This window comes from Mesoplodon mirus (genome assembly GCF_964341445.2).
Source record: "Mesoplodon mirus genome assembly, chromosome: 4".
Taxonomy (NCBI): domain Eukaryota; kingdom Metazoa; phylum Chordata; class Mammalia; order Artiodactyla; family Ziphiidae; genus Mesoplodon; species Mesoplodon mirus.
In genome coordinates this window covers 61072274-61087729 of record NC_138979.1, presented here as the reverse complement: position 1 = coordinate 61087729, position 15456 = coordinate 61072274, and the positions used below count along the sequence as shown (strand labels likewise).

The 15456-nt window shown below is 41.6% G+C and overlaps 1 protein-coding gene across 1 annotated transcript in view; it reads right to left on the bottom strand.

Moving 5' to 3' along the window:
• Positions 1 to 15456, bottom strand: part of THSD4 (thrombospondin type 1 domain containing 4) — a 584514-nt gene that overhangs the window by 452431 nt on the left and 116627 nt on the right. The window contains exon 5 of the mRNA XM_082618510.1: positions 9067 to 9514. Within this exon, the coding sequence (XP_082474636.1) occupies positions 9067 to 9514 (448 nt within the window). The remainder of the gene's footprint in view (positions 1 to 9066; positions 9515 to 15456) is intronic.

Genomic DNA, 15456 nt, shown 5'->3' with positions numbered 1-15456 from the left:
TTGCCTGGAGTTGCTATGAGTCATAAAGAGTATTATGGAAACTCTGACTATGTTTCTAGTGACCCTGGTTAATCTGAGATGACAACTGCCCATACGTAACTTCACTGCTCGAGAGGCCGCTGTCAGTGATCACACAATTAACTTTCAGTAATTAATTACTTTCAGTTCCCCAGGAGACTGAAGAGTATCATCCCCGATGAAGATGACACCAAGGAACATGACCTTGGGGTCTGCCTGGGTCCAATATGCATTTTTGTTTTTACCCTTTGCATTGCTCTGGATTCAATCAAAAGACCGGCTACCATAGCAACACATGATGTATTTAACATCACCACAGTGAAAAAAAAATCTAAAGAAAAAAATCTAGAAAATGTCCCTGAACTGCTATGAGAAAGTGGCTATGTGACCTTGGGCAAAGCAGTTTGCTCTTCTAAACCTAAATGACTGCATTTCAATAACAAGCCCTGCGCCACTCCCCTCACCCCCTAACCCGGGAATTCTGTGAGGAGTAAACTAGTAATATATTAAAGTTTCTAGCTCATAGTAATGCTCAATAAATGTTAGCTGAATTGGAATCTAAGAAGACATCAAAGATGAATCCAGCAGTTCCAGAAGCTGTTAAGTGCCCGACAGGTAGGTGTTCTGAGCAAACATTCCCTTCTTTTCTCTTCTACAGATGGAAGATGGGCTTTGTTTCCCATCATCTTGTTATATGATATAGAATCATATAACCATGGACCAAAATTTCTTACAAGTTATCCAGCACAGTTTTCAAATATGTTTAATATCTGCTTTCTCAAGTCACTTGGAACAAACTCAACCTCACAAAAACTCTTCTGCCACCTCCTACCACTTCCAGGGCCCTCTAGACAGTCAGTGAATTGGTTTGTCCAAAAGAGCTGGGTAAAGGCTTTGGATTTAAAAAACAAAAAACAAATAACTGAGGTTTTCTTAGTTCTCAAACACTTTTTTTTTTTCCTATCTCAAACACTTTTTTTTCCTATCCAAGTTCATACTGTTCTCCTAGAGAAAGGAGTTTCTCTCTTATTCAATAAATACATCAAAAACCCAAAGGATATTACTATAACTAAGCCCATCCGTTCACCCGCGAGAACCCTATTTTTTAGATACTCTGTACAGGGCTTCCCAGGTGGCGCAGTGGTTAAGAACCCGCCTGCCAGTGCAGGGACAGGGGTTCGAGCCTTGGTCCAGGAAGATCCCACATGCCGCGGAGCAACTAAGCCCGTGCGCCACAACTACCGAGCCTGCACTCTGGAGCCCGCGTGCCACAACTATTGAAGCCCGTGTGCCTAGAGCCTGTGCTCGGCAACAAGAGAAGCCACCGCAATAAGAAGCCCATGCACCGCAACAAAGAGTAGCCCCCGCTCACCACAACCAGAGAAAGCCCACGTGCAGCAATGAAGACCCAAAGCAGCCAAAAATAAATAAATAAAATAAATAAATTTATAAAAAAATAAATAAATAAGTACTCTGTACACATGTCTATACAAACCTAGGCTTACCCCAGGAATGCTTGTTTATTTCTCTCTCTTTAGATTATGAATGTATCTCTATGCCTGTAAGAAGGTCTGAAAGAGAATATCTTTTTTTCTAACTAACCAGGAAGTATGTGGCAAAATGTAAACTTAAATTCAAAGCTCCTACTCCCTCAGGGAGCATACATTTCTCAGTGGCTACTTTGGGGATCACATTAATAAGACTGGTTTCTTCCCCTCTGCTATCTGCTGAGACAGGATGTGAAATTCCTTCAAAGGCAAATAGTCACTGTGCCCCTACTATGTGTCAGGGGTTGCAAGCATTGAGGCTACAGAGAAAAATCCCTCATATAGTCTCTCACAGGGATTTCACAGGCCAAGGGAAAAAAAAAGAAAAAGAAAAAGCCCAACAACAAATAAAACATAAACCAAAACACATAATGCAATGAGAAGAATTTGGTGAACTCTTTGGGCACTACATTTCTAACCTTGCAAAATAAGGAGGGGACTGATCCTTCCTAATACTGATAAATCAAGACAATAAAAATGGTTAATATACTATATATAATAAAAATATAACTGAAAATAAAATGTGGCTAGCAGAGATCAGCAGAGTGGGAGGAAAGAGAATCATTTCTTCATCTTTCAGAGTAAGCAGTCAGAGAAAATTTGAAGTTGATATATCAAGAAGCAGAGATGTTCGTACACTATTTAGACTTATGGAGAGAATGAGAGTAAAACTTTTTTTTTTTTTTTTTTTTTTTTTGCGGTACGCGGGCCTCTCACTGCTGTGGCCTCTCCCGTCGCGGAGCACAGGCTCCGGACGCGCAGGCTCAGCGGCCATGGCTCACAGGCCCAGCCGCTCCGCAGCATGTGGGATCTTCCCGGACCGGGGCACGAACCCGTGTCCCCTGCATCAGCAGGCGGACTCTCAACCACTGCGCCACCAGGGAAGCCCAAGAGTAAAACTTTTAAATGATTGACTGTGATTACACCTTGGGAGAGGCACTAGGATATACCTCTCTCTACCACTGGGATAGTTCTTCCTGTTTGTACTACTTTTTATAATCATGAAAAGTGACAGTTGTGAACAATTCATATATATGTGTACGATTCATACATCTATATTTCATACATATGAAATATATCTATGTGAAATTTATTTGAATATTTATATATAATATTTACATGTTTAATATATTTAATATGTATATGTTCACAAAATATTCATATACATATTTCATATATATATATGTAAGGCCACTTTTCATATACATATGAAAGTCAATAAGAGAACTTTGTATGGAAAATTCCCAGTGGTCTGGGAAGATGGAAAGCAGAATAATGCAAAAAGCACTGACACTAGCTTATATTTCCCAGATAAGGAGGTTGGTGACAAGCTCACGATAGGAGAAACCCACGCTGAGCCCTCTAGTTAGATGACCTGTCCATCCGCTAACTGGTCCCACAGTTCCTGTCATGTTTTACACCTTACAGAACTGCACTGGCTTCTTGACGTGGTCCATTTGCTAGGCTTCTCCTTAAACTGCACGCAGGAAGTTGTTTGTCAGTTCCTCTCATTTCATATGAGACTAGGAATGGGATAGAATTAGAATCTGCCTAAAGAGACCTTAGCTATATTTGAGATTTGTCCAACATCTTCCCTTCATTTTCACTTACCTTGAGCCAGAAACAAGTCCCCATGGATATCTCCATTGTCAGAAGTCAGTCCCACCCCAGGGAAATTTACTGGAGAGTCATTGATACCAGAACTCATCACAGCCATTGTTTGCTAAAAGCTGCTTTTTAGCCCCAGAGGTTTTTCCCCTTGAAACGTTAAGTGCACTCAGTCGAAGTTCAGGATCATTCTTCCTTTGGCAGCAAAGCCCTTTAAAAACTCGAAAGCTTGCCCCCGCCTTGCACCTGGTGACTCCCTCCAGCCTCCCTGATCCAGAAGGAGCCTGTGTGTCAGTCCCCTCTCCAGGGAGGAAGCACTGAACTCACAGTGCTTAAGAAAAGAAGGCGGGAAAGAGACACCTACGTCTCCAGGACAAAGGGCATACATAAGGTGTCTTGGTTGGTTCATGTATTTTGTAAAAAATAATACAAAACCCCAGAAACAGCTAGTAGAAAAGAACTGTATTTTTACTACATCTCCATGGGCACCAGGAGGGATTGTGGTTTGGTTTTCTCCTTCCCCTGTGTCACCCTTATAAAGACTCTAGTTCTTTTGCTCCCAGGTCTTAACCTTCAGTGAAAGTCCATGAAGAAGAAACTTATCTATTTCCTCGATTGCTTGAATACTTATAATTTTTAGCCATAGCTGAGGAAGTGCAGGGCTGTGGATAAACCATGGACACCCCTGTGTTGCCCCTTCACTGCTGAAGACATACTTGCAGGTGAAGCCACCGCTCATGGCAAAAGCATCTCATTCCACTGAGAGGTCCTCCAAGCACCCTTTCTTGATCCTCAGCCCCTACAGGAGCGCAAAGGGGCTCTCGGATCCCTGTCACTCCCTCTTCCTAGAAAATTCTCCCTTCCACTGGATCGCCTGCAGGAGGCCTTTGCTGCCTCCACCCAAGCCAGGTTCATTTCCACTACCTGGAGATTTCCAAGTGCCTACACAGTGTGTAGAGTGGTGCCTGTGCCCTGCGCTTGTTATTACCTATTTATGAGTCTCTCTCTCCCGCTGGACTTTGAGCTTAGGCTCAGAGCTTGCTCTACTTTCAGCGTCCCTGACTCCACTCAGTCAATGTCAGTGCCGTGCTTATGGACTCCAAGCAAAAACCCGCAATAGTGAGTGACCTGGACTGTTGTACTAGTAGACGTCTAAGATGACGCCTGCTCTAAAAGACCACAGATTCTTTATTTTTACTGGAGTGTATCACCTTCACTTCCTCATATACATTGTAGGCAAGGAAAAAGAAAACCTTCCTTATTTTTAAAGTCTATATTCAGGGATAGTTAGTGCTGCACTGATTACTGATACTGAAGTACTATTTCATAGAGGACATCTTATATGAACCGAACATCCTAAAGACAAACTAACATGCTTAAAATTCCCAGATGACATCACAAGGTAGGGCTTAATATTAAATATGCACATTTGAGGGTATAAAGGCTTCACTGGCATGAAGTTATCTATAGGCTGACTTCTATCACTTTAAACATGACCCAAGGGTGATTACATTGAAAGCCACATCACAGCGAAATGCTGGGTCTCTCAGCAATCTTGTTTTATTCTTGGGCAAAGGGGAAGGACTCTCAACCACAGCTAACCCAAAGGACAAAAGGGGACTCTGAGCAAGTCTGACCATTTCATCCCCAGTTCCATGACTCAGCCCTTAGGAATTGAGAGCTGTTCAGATATGCAGACATCTTACTCCATTCTTATTTTCAGCCACATTCACTTATCCAGGTCCAAATGGTTTATTTACTAACAATGTGTCAGCACATGCCAAGCTCCTTTTACACATGACCTTATCTGAACCTCACATCAACCCTATGGAGCAGGTACTATTATTCTCCCCACTTCACAGATGATCCTCAAAGAGTTAAGTAACTTGTCCAAGGAAACTCAGCTCCCGGTGTTGGAGCTGGGGTTTGTATCCAGCTCAACTTAACCCCCAAACTCACTGTCCCACACTGTCCTGCAAGCTTAACATCCAATTAAACCGGTTGATTAGAATTGCTTTCTGATTTTTCACTGTGTTTAAAAGGTTTCTCACCCATCAATCTCATGTATGAAAGTCCAGCAAGACCACGTGATAATTCTGTATTCTGAGATGTTAAAGCATAAGTTTCCCATTAAGACCGTGATTATTTAAAGTAGATAGAAAGAGGCGGGAGGGAAAGGAAGGAGGGTCCCTACCACCTGGCAGGCACTGCAGCACCCAAGATCCTGAAACAACCCTGCCTTTTTGTCCTTGACTAAGCTGCTTCCTTGGCCCCAAATGCTCTTATCCCTTTTCTGGCCATCCTTGAAAGCCCAGCTCAATTGTTCCCTTCCCCAACCCTGTGGACTCCTGCCCTGTGCTCTCAGAGCTCCTTCCCCCTCACTAAGTGCTCCAGCACCAAGTGCTATGACCTACAAGTAGCTGCATTTAGCACCTTCTCTGTTGTGTTGAGGGAGGGATTGTGACCAGTGATGAGATTTGGAAGGCTGCAAAAACATTTCCCCTAATTCAGACCACCTGTCATAAGCATGACCTCACAGCTCAGAACTGAGCCCTTTACTGTGGGGTAGTTTTAGAAAGGGGGCATTCCATCAAGAACTAGGGTGGGGTACACTGGGCACTTAGTTAAAGGGATGAAGTTCTGAAATCAGTGGATATTTCCAACCTACCCTGGGTTACTTTCCCTTCTTTTTCTTCTCCCAGATAATAACTGGGTGAGAACTCGAAATGTATGCATTATTTTCTAATTTTTTGAAGAGGACATAAGTGATAACTTTCATTCCTTGTTCACAGTATTACCCTTCACCTCTTTCCTTTTTGAGTAGGAAGACTTACATAACTGGGGGACTCACGCCATCCCCTCACTTGGACATTGAGGAGGATACGTACATGTCTACATAAGGTCACTGATGCTAAGATGCTGGAGCACATGGGTCCAGGTGGAGGATGTGCAAATAAGACAACACAGAAGACTGAGATTACTCTCCTTAGAAAGGCCTGATTGCAAGCTTGGTCCTTGGCTGATGTCTGGGAACTTGGATTTCAAAAGGGTTCCCACCACTCCCTAAGTGATAAGAGTGACTCACTATGCTCCAACTATATGTACAAGCAATATATATATACATATTTTTTTTACATCTTTATTGGAGTATAATTGCTTTACAATGGTGTGTTAGTTTCTGCTTATAACAAAGTGAATCAGCTACACATATACATATATCCCCATATCTCTTCCCTCTTGCCTCTCCCTCCCACCCACCCTCCCTATCCCACCCCTCTAGGCGGTCACAAAGCACTGAGCTGATCTCCCTGTGCTATTTGGCTGCTTCCCACTAGCTATCTATTTTACATTTGGTAGTGTATATATGTCCATGCCACTCTCTCACTTTGTCCCAACTTACCCTTCCCCCTCCCCATATCCTCAAGTCCGTTCTCTAGTAGGTCTGTGTCTTTATTCCTGTCTTACCCCTAGGTTCTTCTTGACATTTTTTTCCCTTAAATTCCATATATATGTGTTAGCATATGGTATTTGTCTTTCTCTTTCTGACTTACTTCACTCTGTATGACACACTCTAGGTCCATCCACCTCATTACATATAGCTCAATTTCGTTTCTTTTTATGGCTGAGTAATATTCCATTGTATATATGTGCCACATCTTCTATATCAATTCATATACCCTGAGAAAACCATAATTCAAAAAGAGTCATGTACCAAAATGTTCATTGCAGCTCTATTTACAATAGCCAGGAGATGGAAACAACTTAAGTGTCCATCCTCGGATGAATGGACAAGCAATATATTTTATGCTAAGCACCTGCTTTCCTTTTGGGAACCTGGAACTTTAGTATGTAGCAGGCAAAGGGTGCCTATGTGACTAGCCACCGATATAAACTTTGGCCATGGAATCTGTAATGAGCTTCCCTGGTAGACAACACTTCACATGTGTAACAACTCATTGCTGAGGGAACAAAGTACATCCTGTGCAACTCCACAGGGACAGGACTCTTGGAAGACTGTGCCTGCTTTCCTCTGGACTTGGCCCCATGCACCTTTCTTTGTGCTGATTTTTCTCTGTATCCTTTCACTGTAATAAATCGTAACTGTGCATACAACTATATGTTGAGTCCTGTGAGTCTTCCTAGCAAATCATTAAACCTAGGAGTGGTTTGGGGGACCACTAACACAGGGAGTTTTAAAGTGTCCATGGGGCATGGCCCAAGTCACAAGAAGCCATGGGCTTATAAAAAGAAGATATGTAGTAATGGGACCTTTAAGGAAAGCTATCTCTCAATAAGGGTAAGTAGGATGTGACTTGGGGTGATGGCATGCAAAACGTTACAGTGAAAAGAAGGGAGTTAAACCTGTACAATCCTCTGTCAACATTTACTTCTTTGTCTAAGAAAATGTGTGAGACATTGTTTTACCTACGTCCAAAATGATGCAGACATGAATTCACAAGAATTTTTAAATATTCTTTGCAATTCAATCTCCCCGGTAGTGGAGTTATCCAGCACCCAGAGAAGCCACAGCTTTTATATGGGAAGAGACAGCCCTGCTGTTGGCAGCATAGGTCTGGAAAAAAGTGCATGCTTCAAAAACATAGGTTAAATGAAAGAAACGCTAAGTAGATATCAGGTCCACATATATGTCAAATGCCTTCTCTCTTTTCCCTTCTCTTTATGGATTACTTGGTCCTTAAAACTGACACATACTAGTCAATGGGAGAATATATTCTACATTAGAAATGAATTCATTTCATTTTTTAAAAATTGCAATGGATATTGCAGAACAGGGACTGTGTCTTATCATGGACACAAATATTTTTTTTTATTTATAAAGCACTTTCTTAACATCACCTCATTTGACCCTCGTAACAACTCCATGAGGTAGATAATATGACTTCTATCTTCCATGGAGCCTGGTCCGTTACAAGACAAGCAATGATGCTCAATTAAGACTTACTAGCTGACTGATGGCTTTAGAAAAATTACTTTAGGCTTTAGGAAAATTTCTGCTTTACAAAAATCAATAATTCCTGAAGTCTGTCAGTGGAAGAACAAGCTGAAAAGCAATCCAGGCATTCAGAGGAATTATTAAAATCACAAATTAAGTCATTTCTATGGACTCTACAGCAGGAAATATATTTTTAATGAGGAAATTGAAGCTAATATATAACAGCTGTCCTGTTACCCAGTAACAGACTATTAAGGCAGATTAAATTATTAATGAAAAATATAGTAACTTGGAAGTTTAACCTTTAAACATTCTCATTCCTTTCTCTTTTATATAAAGTCTTTCAACTGATATTTATTCTTAAAAACACGTTTGGTCATCTTATGTAGTTTCCATTTATAATTCGCTTTGCTATGGAATTATTAGCTGTAGAATCTTCAGCAATTTTTCACTATCAGACTTTTTCACAGTACAATATCCAAAGTCTTTATGCCTTGAAGAGCAGGGAGCCTCCAGGAAACTTACTGGATGATACGCATGCTGGTCAAACCTCCCAAAACTCCCACATCTTTGACACCACCACTGGTTGCCCTAAATTAGCCAAACTGCACTTGACTCACAGACCCACGAGCAAAGAAAAAATATTGTTGATATAAAGCCACTGAGAATGTGAGGGTTGTTTGCTATATGCAGCAATAGTGATTGTCAATAAGTGATTCAAGAAGTTATCCATAAGTTACTAAAGTAATAACCTTATAAAAAAGAAAAGTATATGGGAAGAACACATGAAGAGAAATGAAAGGGAGGGAAGCCAAAAGGTGCATTCACGTGGCCTAAAAAACCATGCCCTCTCTGTCTTCCACCATGTTTACTGCCAACCAGCAGAAAGATAAGAGTAGCAGCTGTTTCCAGGGCCAGTCTCAGGCGGTGTATACTCACATTTGTGTTGCACAGCTTGTACTGCCGATAGGCCCCAATGCAGGAGATTGCTGTAGATCGGGCAGGCTGGGAGAAGCTCTGAGCTGCCCTGTGGGCCCCCAGGCCAGGGCTGCTGCTTGTTTCTGGGTTGTGGAAGAGATGTGAGGCTTCAGGGAAGCCTTGGTCCTGGGTCAAAGGCAGCTGGTAGATGGAGCTCTCTGAGACTTGCAGTCCAGGACGAGGGCTACTGTTACTCTGGTACAGAGGTCCATGTCGGGGGGCCCGATGGGCTGGAAGCTTGTAGCCATGGCTAGAACCAGATGCCCCCTGGGACCTGGAATTCCGGGATGAGGGCCTCTGCCTCCGAAGCCTCTGTGGCAGGTGTGCGGAGTCCGTCTGCAGTGGTAAGATGTATGGGGCCTTACCATAGCCATACATGCCAGGGCCGATGGGACCTCGGGTCCTGCTCCTAAAGAGAGGCACACAAGAGAGGATTTTCATGTTAACCCAGAAGCTCTGATCCATGGGAGAGGGAACTGGGTAGGAACAGAAGCCTGGGAGAGAGCCTATAGTAGAACAAGGAGGCAAAAGAGGGCTTTCCAGGAGAAGGGAAGATTCTGGAGGCTGGAACAGAGGCTCTACAGAGGCTGCCATGTAGAATGAAGGTAGGAATCAACAGTGGGTGATGTGACTGGTGGAAAATGAGGTTAGAACGGTAAGCTGTGGCCAGTAGGTGATTTATGTCAGGGAGTTTGGGTGCTTTTGTAGGTTGTAGGGAGCCACTGAAGGTTTTTTGAGAAGAATAAAGATAGAATTGTAATTTCAGCCAGAGTAACGTCCTGTTCACTCTTTTTCAGATAATAGTTTGTGGGGTTTTTTTTTTCCTCACTTAATTGTACCTGATATTTCAGACCCTGTTTCCTTGACCATTCATGCCCAAATAGCTTTTCCAGGTAAATGGAACTTAGCTAAGCAACCAAAGACTAATGCAGTCCTGAGACGTGACTTGCTCTGGGTCAAACTCAATCCCTGATGAAATGAGAGGAGGCTGAACAATGCGGAACCCATGCGGAACAATGAGTAAATGGTCATCTTCACATTGGTATGGATCTTTAGGTTTTGTCAAGACCAGCTGCCTTGTGAGGTCTTATGACAATCATGTAAACAGAAGTGTGCATGTAAATTTCCAACAACTGGCTTTCCAGGGGGAAAAAAGCCCTGATTTGTGCCATTTGTCCATTTCCACGGTGTAAGTACTCCCACCATGGCCAATTTCAAGCTATCAATGTGAAGACACAATCATCTCTAACAAGCAGGGAAAAAAACTCCAGCATAACACTGCATACAAATGTACTGTGAAAATACTGTTTGCAAAATACAGAGTTAGGAATGATGAACAAGTATAAAAGTGAATCAGAGAGGATTCCCAAGATCCCAACCGTACAACTGAAAGTAACTAGAACATAACACAAGGTGGGGTAACAGCCTTGGGAGCAATACAACAAGCAATGCGTCAGGAATTCTGAGGCAAGAGAATGCCTCAGAATTCCTCCCCCTTCTGTCTGTGGGGATCTGAGAAGGTTTCACCATCACTGGTCTGAGAGTTGGGAAGCAAGGTTCCAACACTGTGGAACGAGTTAAGTAAGACATGTAACTCTTACTTATTTGTAAAATGACTGAACTGGATTAAATGACCACGAAGGTCATTCCAACTCTAAAATTTTATGCTCCCAGAGTATTTAATACTACATTTATGTAAAATTGGAAATGTGCCCAAGACTTTCTACAGGATGGCCCCATTAAAATAAGCACATTGGGCCTCCCTGGTGGCGCAGTGGTTGAGAGTCCGCCTGCCGATGCAGGGGATACGGGTTCGTGCCCCGGTCTGGGAGGATCCCATATGCCGCGGAGCGGCTGGGCCCGTGAGCCACAGCCGCTGGGCCTGCGCGTCCGGAGCCTGTGCTCCGCAACGGGAGAGGCCACAACAGTGAGAGGCCCGCATACCGCAAAAAGAAAAAAAAAAAATAAGCACATTAAAATAGCAATCAAGGTGAAACATTAATTTCTGCCCTCACGCGGAAATTCTTGCTTCACTCTACATAACCACTGAACGTAACATCTAACAGACCACAACTAATTATTAACATCTTTATCACTAATGGCACCTTCATTCTTAGCTGATACAGTTTTGAATTAAACTGTGCTAGTGTTTATTTTCCTTTAGGCATTTCTCAATTAATCTTGGCAACACTTAGGACTCTATGAATGATGGGAGGATCCAGAATGTTGCTTTGAGAGATGCAATTAAGAAGTTGGTCGGGCTGCCCTGGTGGCGCAGTGGTTGGGGGTCAGCCTGCTGATGCAGGCGACGCGGATTTATGCCCCGGTCCGGGGGGATACCACATGCTGCGGAGCAGCTGGGCCCATGAGCCATGGCTGCTGGGCCTGCGCATCCGGAGACTGTGCTCTGCAGCAGGGGAGGCCACAGCAGTGGGAGGCTCACGTACTGCGAAAAAAAAAAAAAAAAAAGAAGTTGGTCTTAGGAGGAGCTTCAAGATGGCAGAAGAGTAAGACATGGAGATCACCTGCCTCCACACAAATACATCATAAATATATCTACATGTGGAACAACTCCTACAGAACACCTACTGAACATTGACAGAAGACCTCAGACGTCCCAAAAGGCTCTTGGTGCTCTAGCCAGGAGTCAGGGCTGTGCCTCTGAGATGGGAGAGCCAAGTTCAGGACATTGGTCCACCAGAGACCTCCCAGCTCCACATAATATCAAACGGCAAAAATCTCCCAGAGATCTCCATCTCAATGCCAAGACCCAGCTCCACTCAACGACCAGCAAGCTACAGTGCTGGACACCCTATGCCAAACAAGTAGCAAGACAGGAACACAAACCCACCCATTAGCAGAGAGGCTGCCTAAAATCATAATAAGGTCACAGACACCCCAAAACACACCATCAAACATGAACCTGCCCACCAGAAAGACAAAATCCAGCCTCATCCACCAGAACACAGGCACTAGTCCCCTCCACCAGAAAGCTTACACAACCCACTGAACCAACCTTAGCACTGGGGGCAGACACCAAAAACAATGGGAACTACGAACCTGCAGCCTGCGAAAAGGAGACCCCAAACACAGTAAGTTAAGCAAAATAAGAAGACAGAGAAACACACAGCAGATGAAGGAGCAAGGTAAAAACCCACCAGACCTAACAAATGAAGAGGAAATAGGCAGTCTACCTGAAGAAGAATTCAGAATAATGATAGTAAAGATGATCCAAAATCTTGGAAATAGAATGGAGAAAAGAGCAGAAATGTTTAACAAGGACCTAGAAGAACTAAAGAGCAAACAAACAGTGATGAACAAAACAATAAATGAAATTAAAAATTCTCTAAAAGGGATCAATAGCAGAATAACAGAGGCAGAAGAACGGATAAGTGACCTGGAAGATAAAATAGTGGAAATAACTACTGCAGAGCAGAATAAAGAAAAAAGAATGAAAAGAATTGAGGACAGTCTCAGAGACCTCTGGGACAACATTAAATGCACCAATATTCGAATTATAGAGGTCCCAGAAGAAGAAGAGAAAAAGAAAGGGACTGAGAAAATATTTGAAGAGATTATAGTTGAAAACTTCCCTAATATGGGAAAGGAAATAGTTAAACAAGTCCAGGAAGCACAGAGAGTGCCATACAGGATAAATCCAAGAAGAAACATGCCAGACACATATTAATCAAGCTATCAAAAATTAAATACAAAGAAAAAATATTAAAAGCAGAAAGGGAAAAACAACAAATAACATACAAGGGAATCCCCATAAGGTTAACAGCTGATCTTTCAGCAGAAACTCTGCAAGCCAGATGGTGTGGCAGGACATATTTAAAGTGAGGAAAGGGAAGAACCTACAACCAAGATTACTCTACCCAGCAAGGATCTCATTCAGATTTGAAGGAGAAACAAAAACCTTTACAGACAAGCAAAAGCCAAGAGAATTCAGCACCACAAAACCAGCTTTATAACAAAGGCTAAAGGAGCTTCTCTAGACAGGAAACACAAGAGAAGGAAAAGACCTACAATAACAAACCCCCCAAAATTAAGAAAATGGTAATAGGAACGTACATGTCGATAATTACCTTAAATGTAAATGGATTAAATGCTCCAACCAAAAGACACAGATTGGCTGAATGGATACAAAAACAAGACCCATATTATCCTGCCTACAAGAGACCCACTTCAGACCTAGGGATACATACAGACTGAAAGTGAGGGGATGGAAAAAGATATTCCATGCAAGTGGAAATCAAAAGAAAGACGGAGTAGCAATTGTCATATCAGACAAAACAGACTTTAAAATAAAGACTATTACAAGAGACAAAGAAGGACACTACATAATGATCAAGGGATCAACCCAAGAAGATATAACAATTGTAAATATTTATGCACCCAACATAGGAGCACCTCAATACGTAAGGTAAATGCTAACAGCCATAAAAGGGGAAATCAACAGTAACACAATCATAGTAGGAGACGTTAACAACCCACTTTCACCAATGGACAGATCATCCAAAATGAAAATAAATAAGGAAACACAAGCTTTAAATGATAAATTAAACAAGATGGACTTAATTGATATTTATAGGACATTCCATCCAAAAACAACAGAATACACTTTCTTCTCAAGTGCTCATGGAATATTCTACAGGAGAGATCACATCTTGGGTCACAAACCAAGCCTTGGTAAATTAAAGAAAATTGAAATCATATCAAGTATCTTTTCTGACCACAACACTATGAGACTAGATATCAATTACATGAAAAAATCTGTAAAAAATACAGACACATGGAGGCTAAGCAATACACTACTTAATAACCAAGAGATCACTGAAGAAATCAAAGAGGAAATCAAAAAATACCTAGAAACAAATGACAATGAACACACGATGACCCAAAACCTATGGGATGCAGCAAAAGCAGTTCTAAGAGGGAAGTTTATAGCAATACAATCCTACCTCAAGAAACAAGAAACATCTCAAATAAACAACATAACCGTACACCTAAAGCAATTAGAGAAAGAAGAACAAAAAAACCCCAAAGCTAGCAGAAGGAAAGAAATCGTAAAGATCAGATAAGAAATAAATGAAAAAGAAATGAAGGAAACAATAACAAAGATCAATAAAACTAAAAGCTCGTTCTTTGAGAAGATAAAAAATATTGATAAACCACCAGCCAGACTCATCAAGAAAAAAAGAGAAAAGACTCAAATCAATAGAATTAGAAATGAAAAAGGAGAACTAACAACTGACACTGCAGAAATACAAAGGATCATGAGAGATTACTATAAGCAACTCTATGCCAATAAAATGGACAACCAGGAAGAAATAGACCAATTCTTAGAAATGCACAACCTTCTGAGACTGAATGAGAAAGAAACAGAAAATATGAACAGACCAAGCACTGAAATTGAAACTGTGATTAAAAATCTCCAACAAACAAAAGCCCAGGACCAGATGGCTTCACAGGCAAATTCTATGAAACATTTAGAGAAGAGCTAACACCTATCCTTCTCAAACTCTTCCAAAATATAGCAGAGGGACGAACACTCACAAACTCATTCTACGAGGTCACAATCACCCTGATATCAAAACCAGACAAAGATGTCACAAAGAAAGAAAACTACAGGCCAATATCACTGATGAACATAGATGCAAAAATCCTCAACAAAATACTAGCAAACAGAATCCAACAGCACATTAAAAGGATCAAACACCATGATCAAGTGGGGTTTATCCCAGAAATGCAAGGATTCTTCAATATACGCAAATCAATCAACGTGAAACACCATATTAACAAATTGAAGGGGAAAAACCATATGATCATCTCAATAGATGCAGAGAAAGCTTTCGACAAAATTCAACACCCATTTATGATAAAAAACCCTCCAGAAAGTAGGCATAGAGGGGACTTAGCTCAACATAATAAAGTCCATATATGACAAACCCACAGCCAACATCGTCCTCAATGGTGAAAAATTGAAACCATTTCCACTAAGATCAGGAACAAGAGAAGGTTGTCCACTCTCAGCACTATTATTTAACATAGTTTTGGGAGTTTTAGCCACAGCAATCAGAGAAGAAAAAGAAATAAAAGGAATCCAAATCGGAAGAGAAGTAAAGCTATCACTGTTTGCAGATGACATGATACTATACATAGAGAATCCTAAAGATGTTACCAGAAAACTACTAGAGCTAATCAGTGAATTTGGTAAAGAAGCAGGATACAAAATTAATGCACAGAAATCTCTGGCATTCCTGTACACTAATGATGAAAAATCTGAAAGTGAAATCAAGAAAACACTCCCATTTACCACTGCAACAAAAAGAATAAAATATCTAGGAA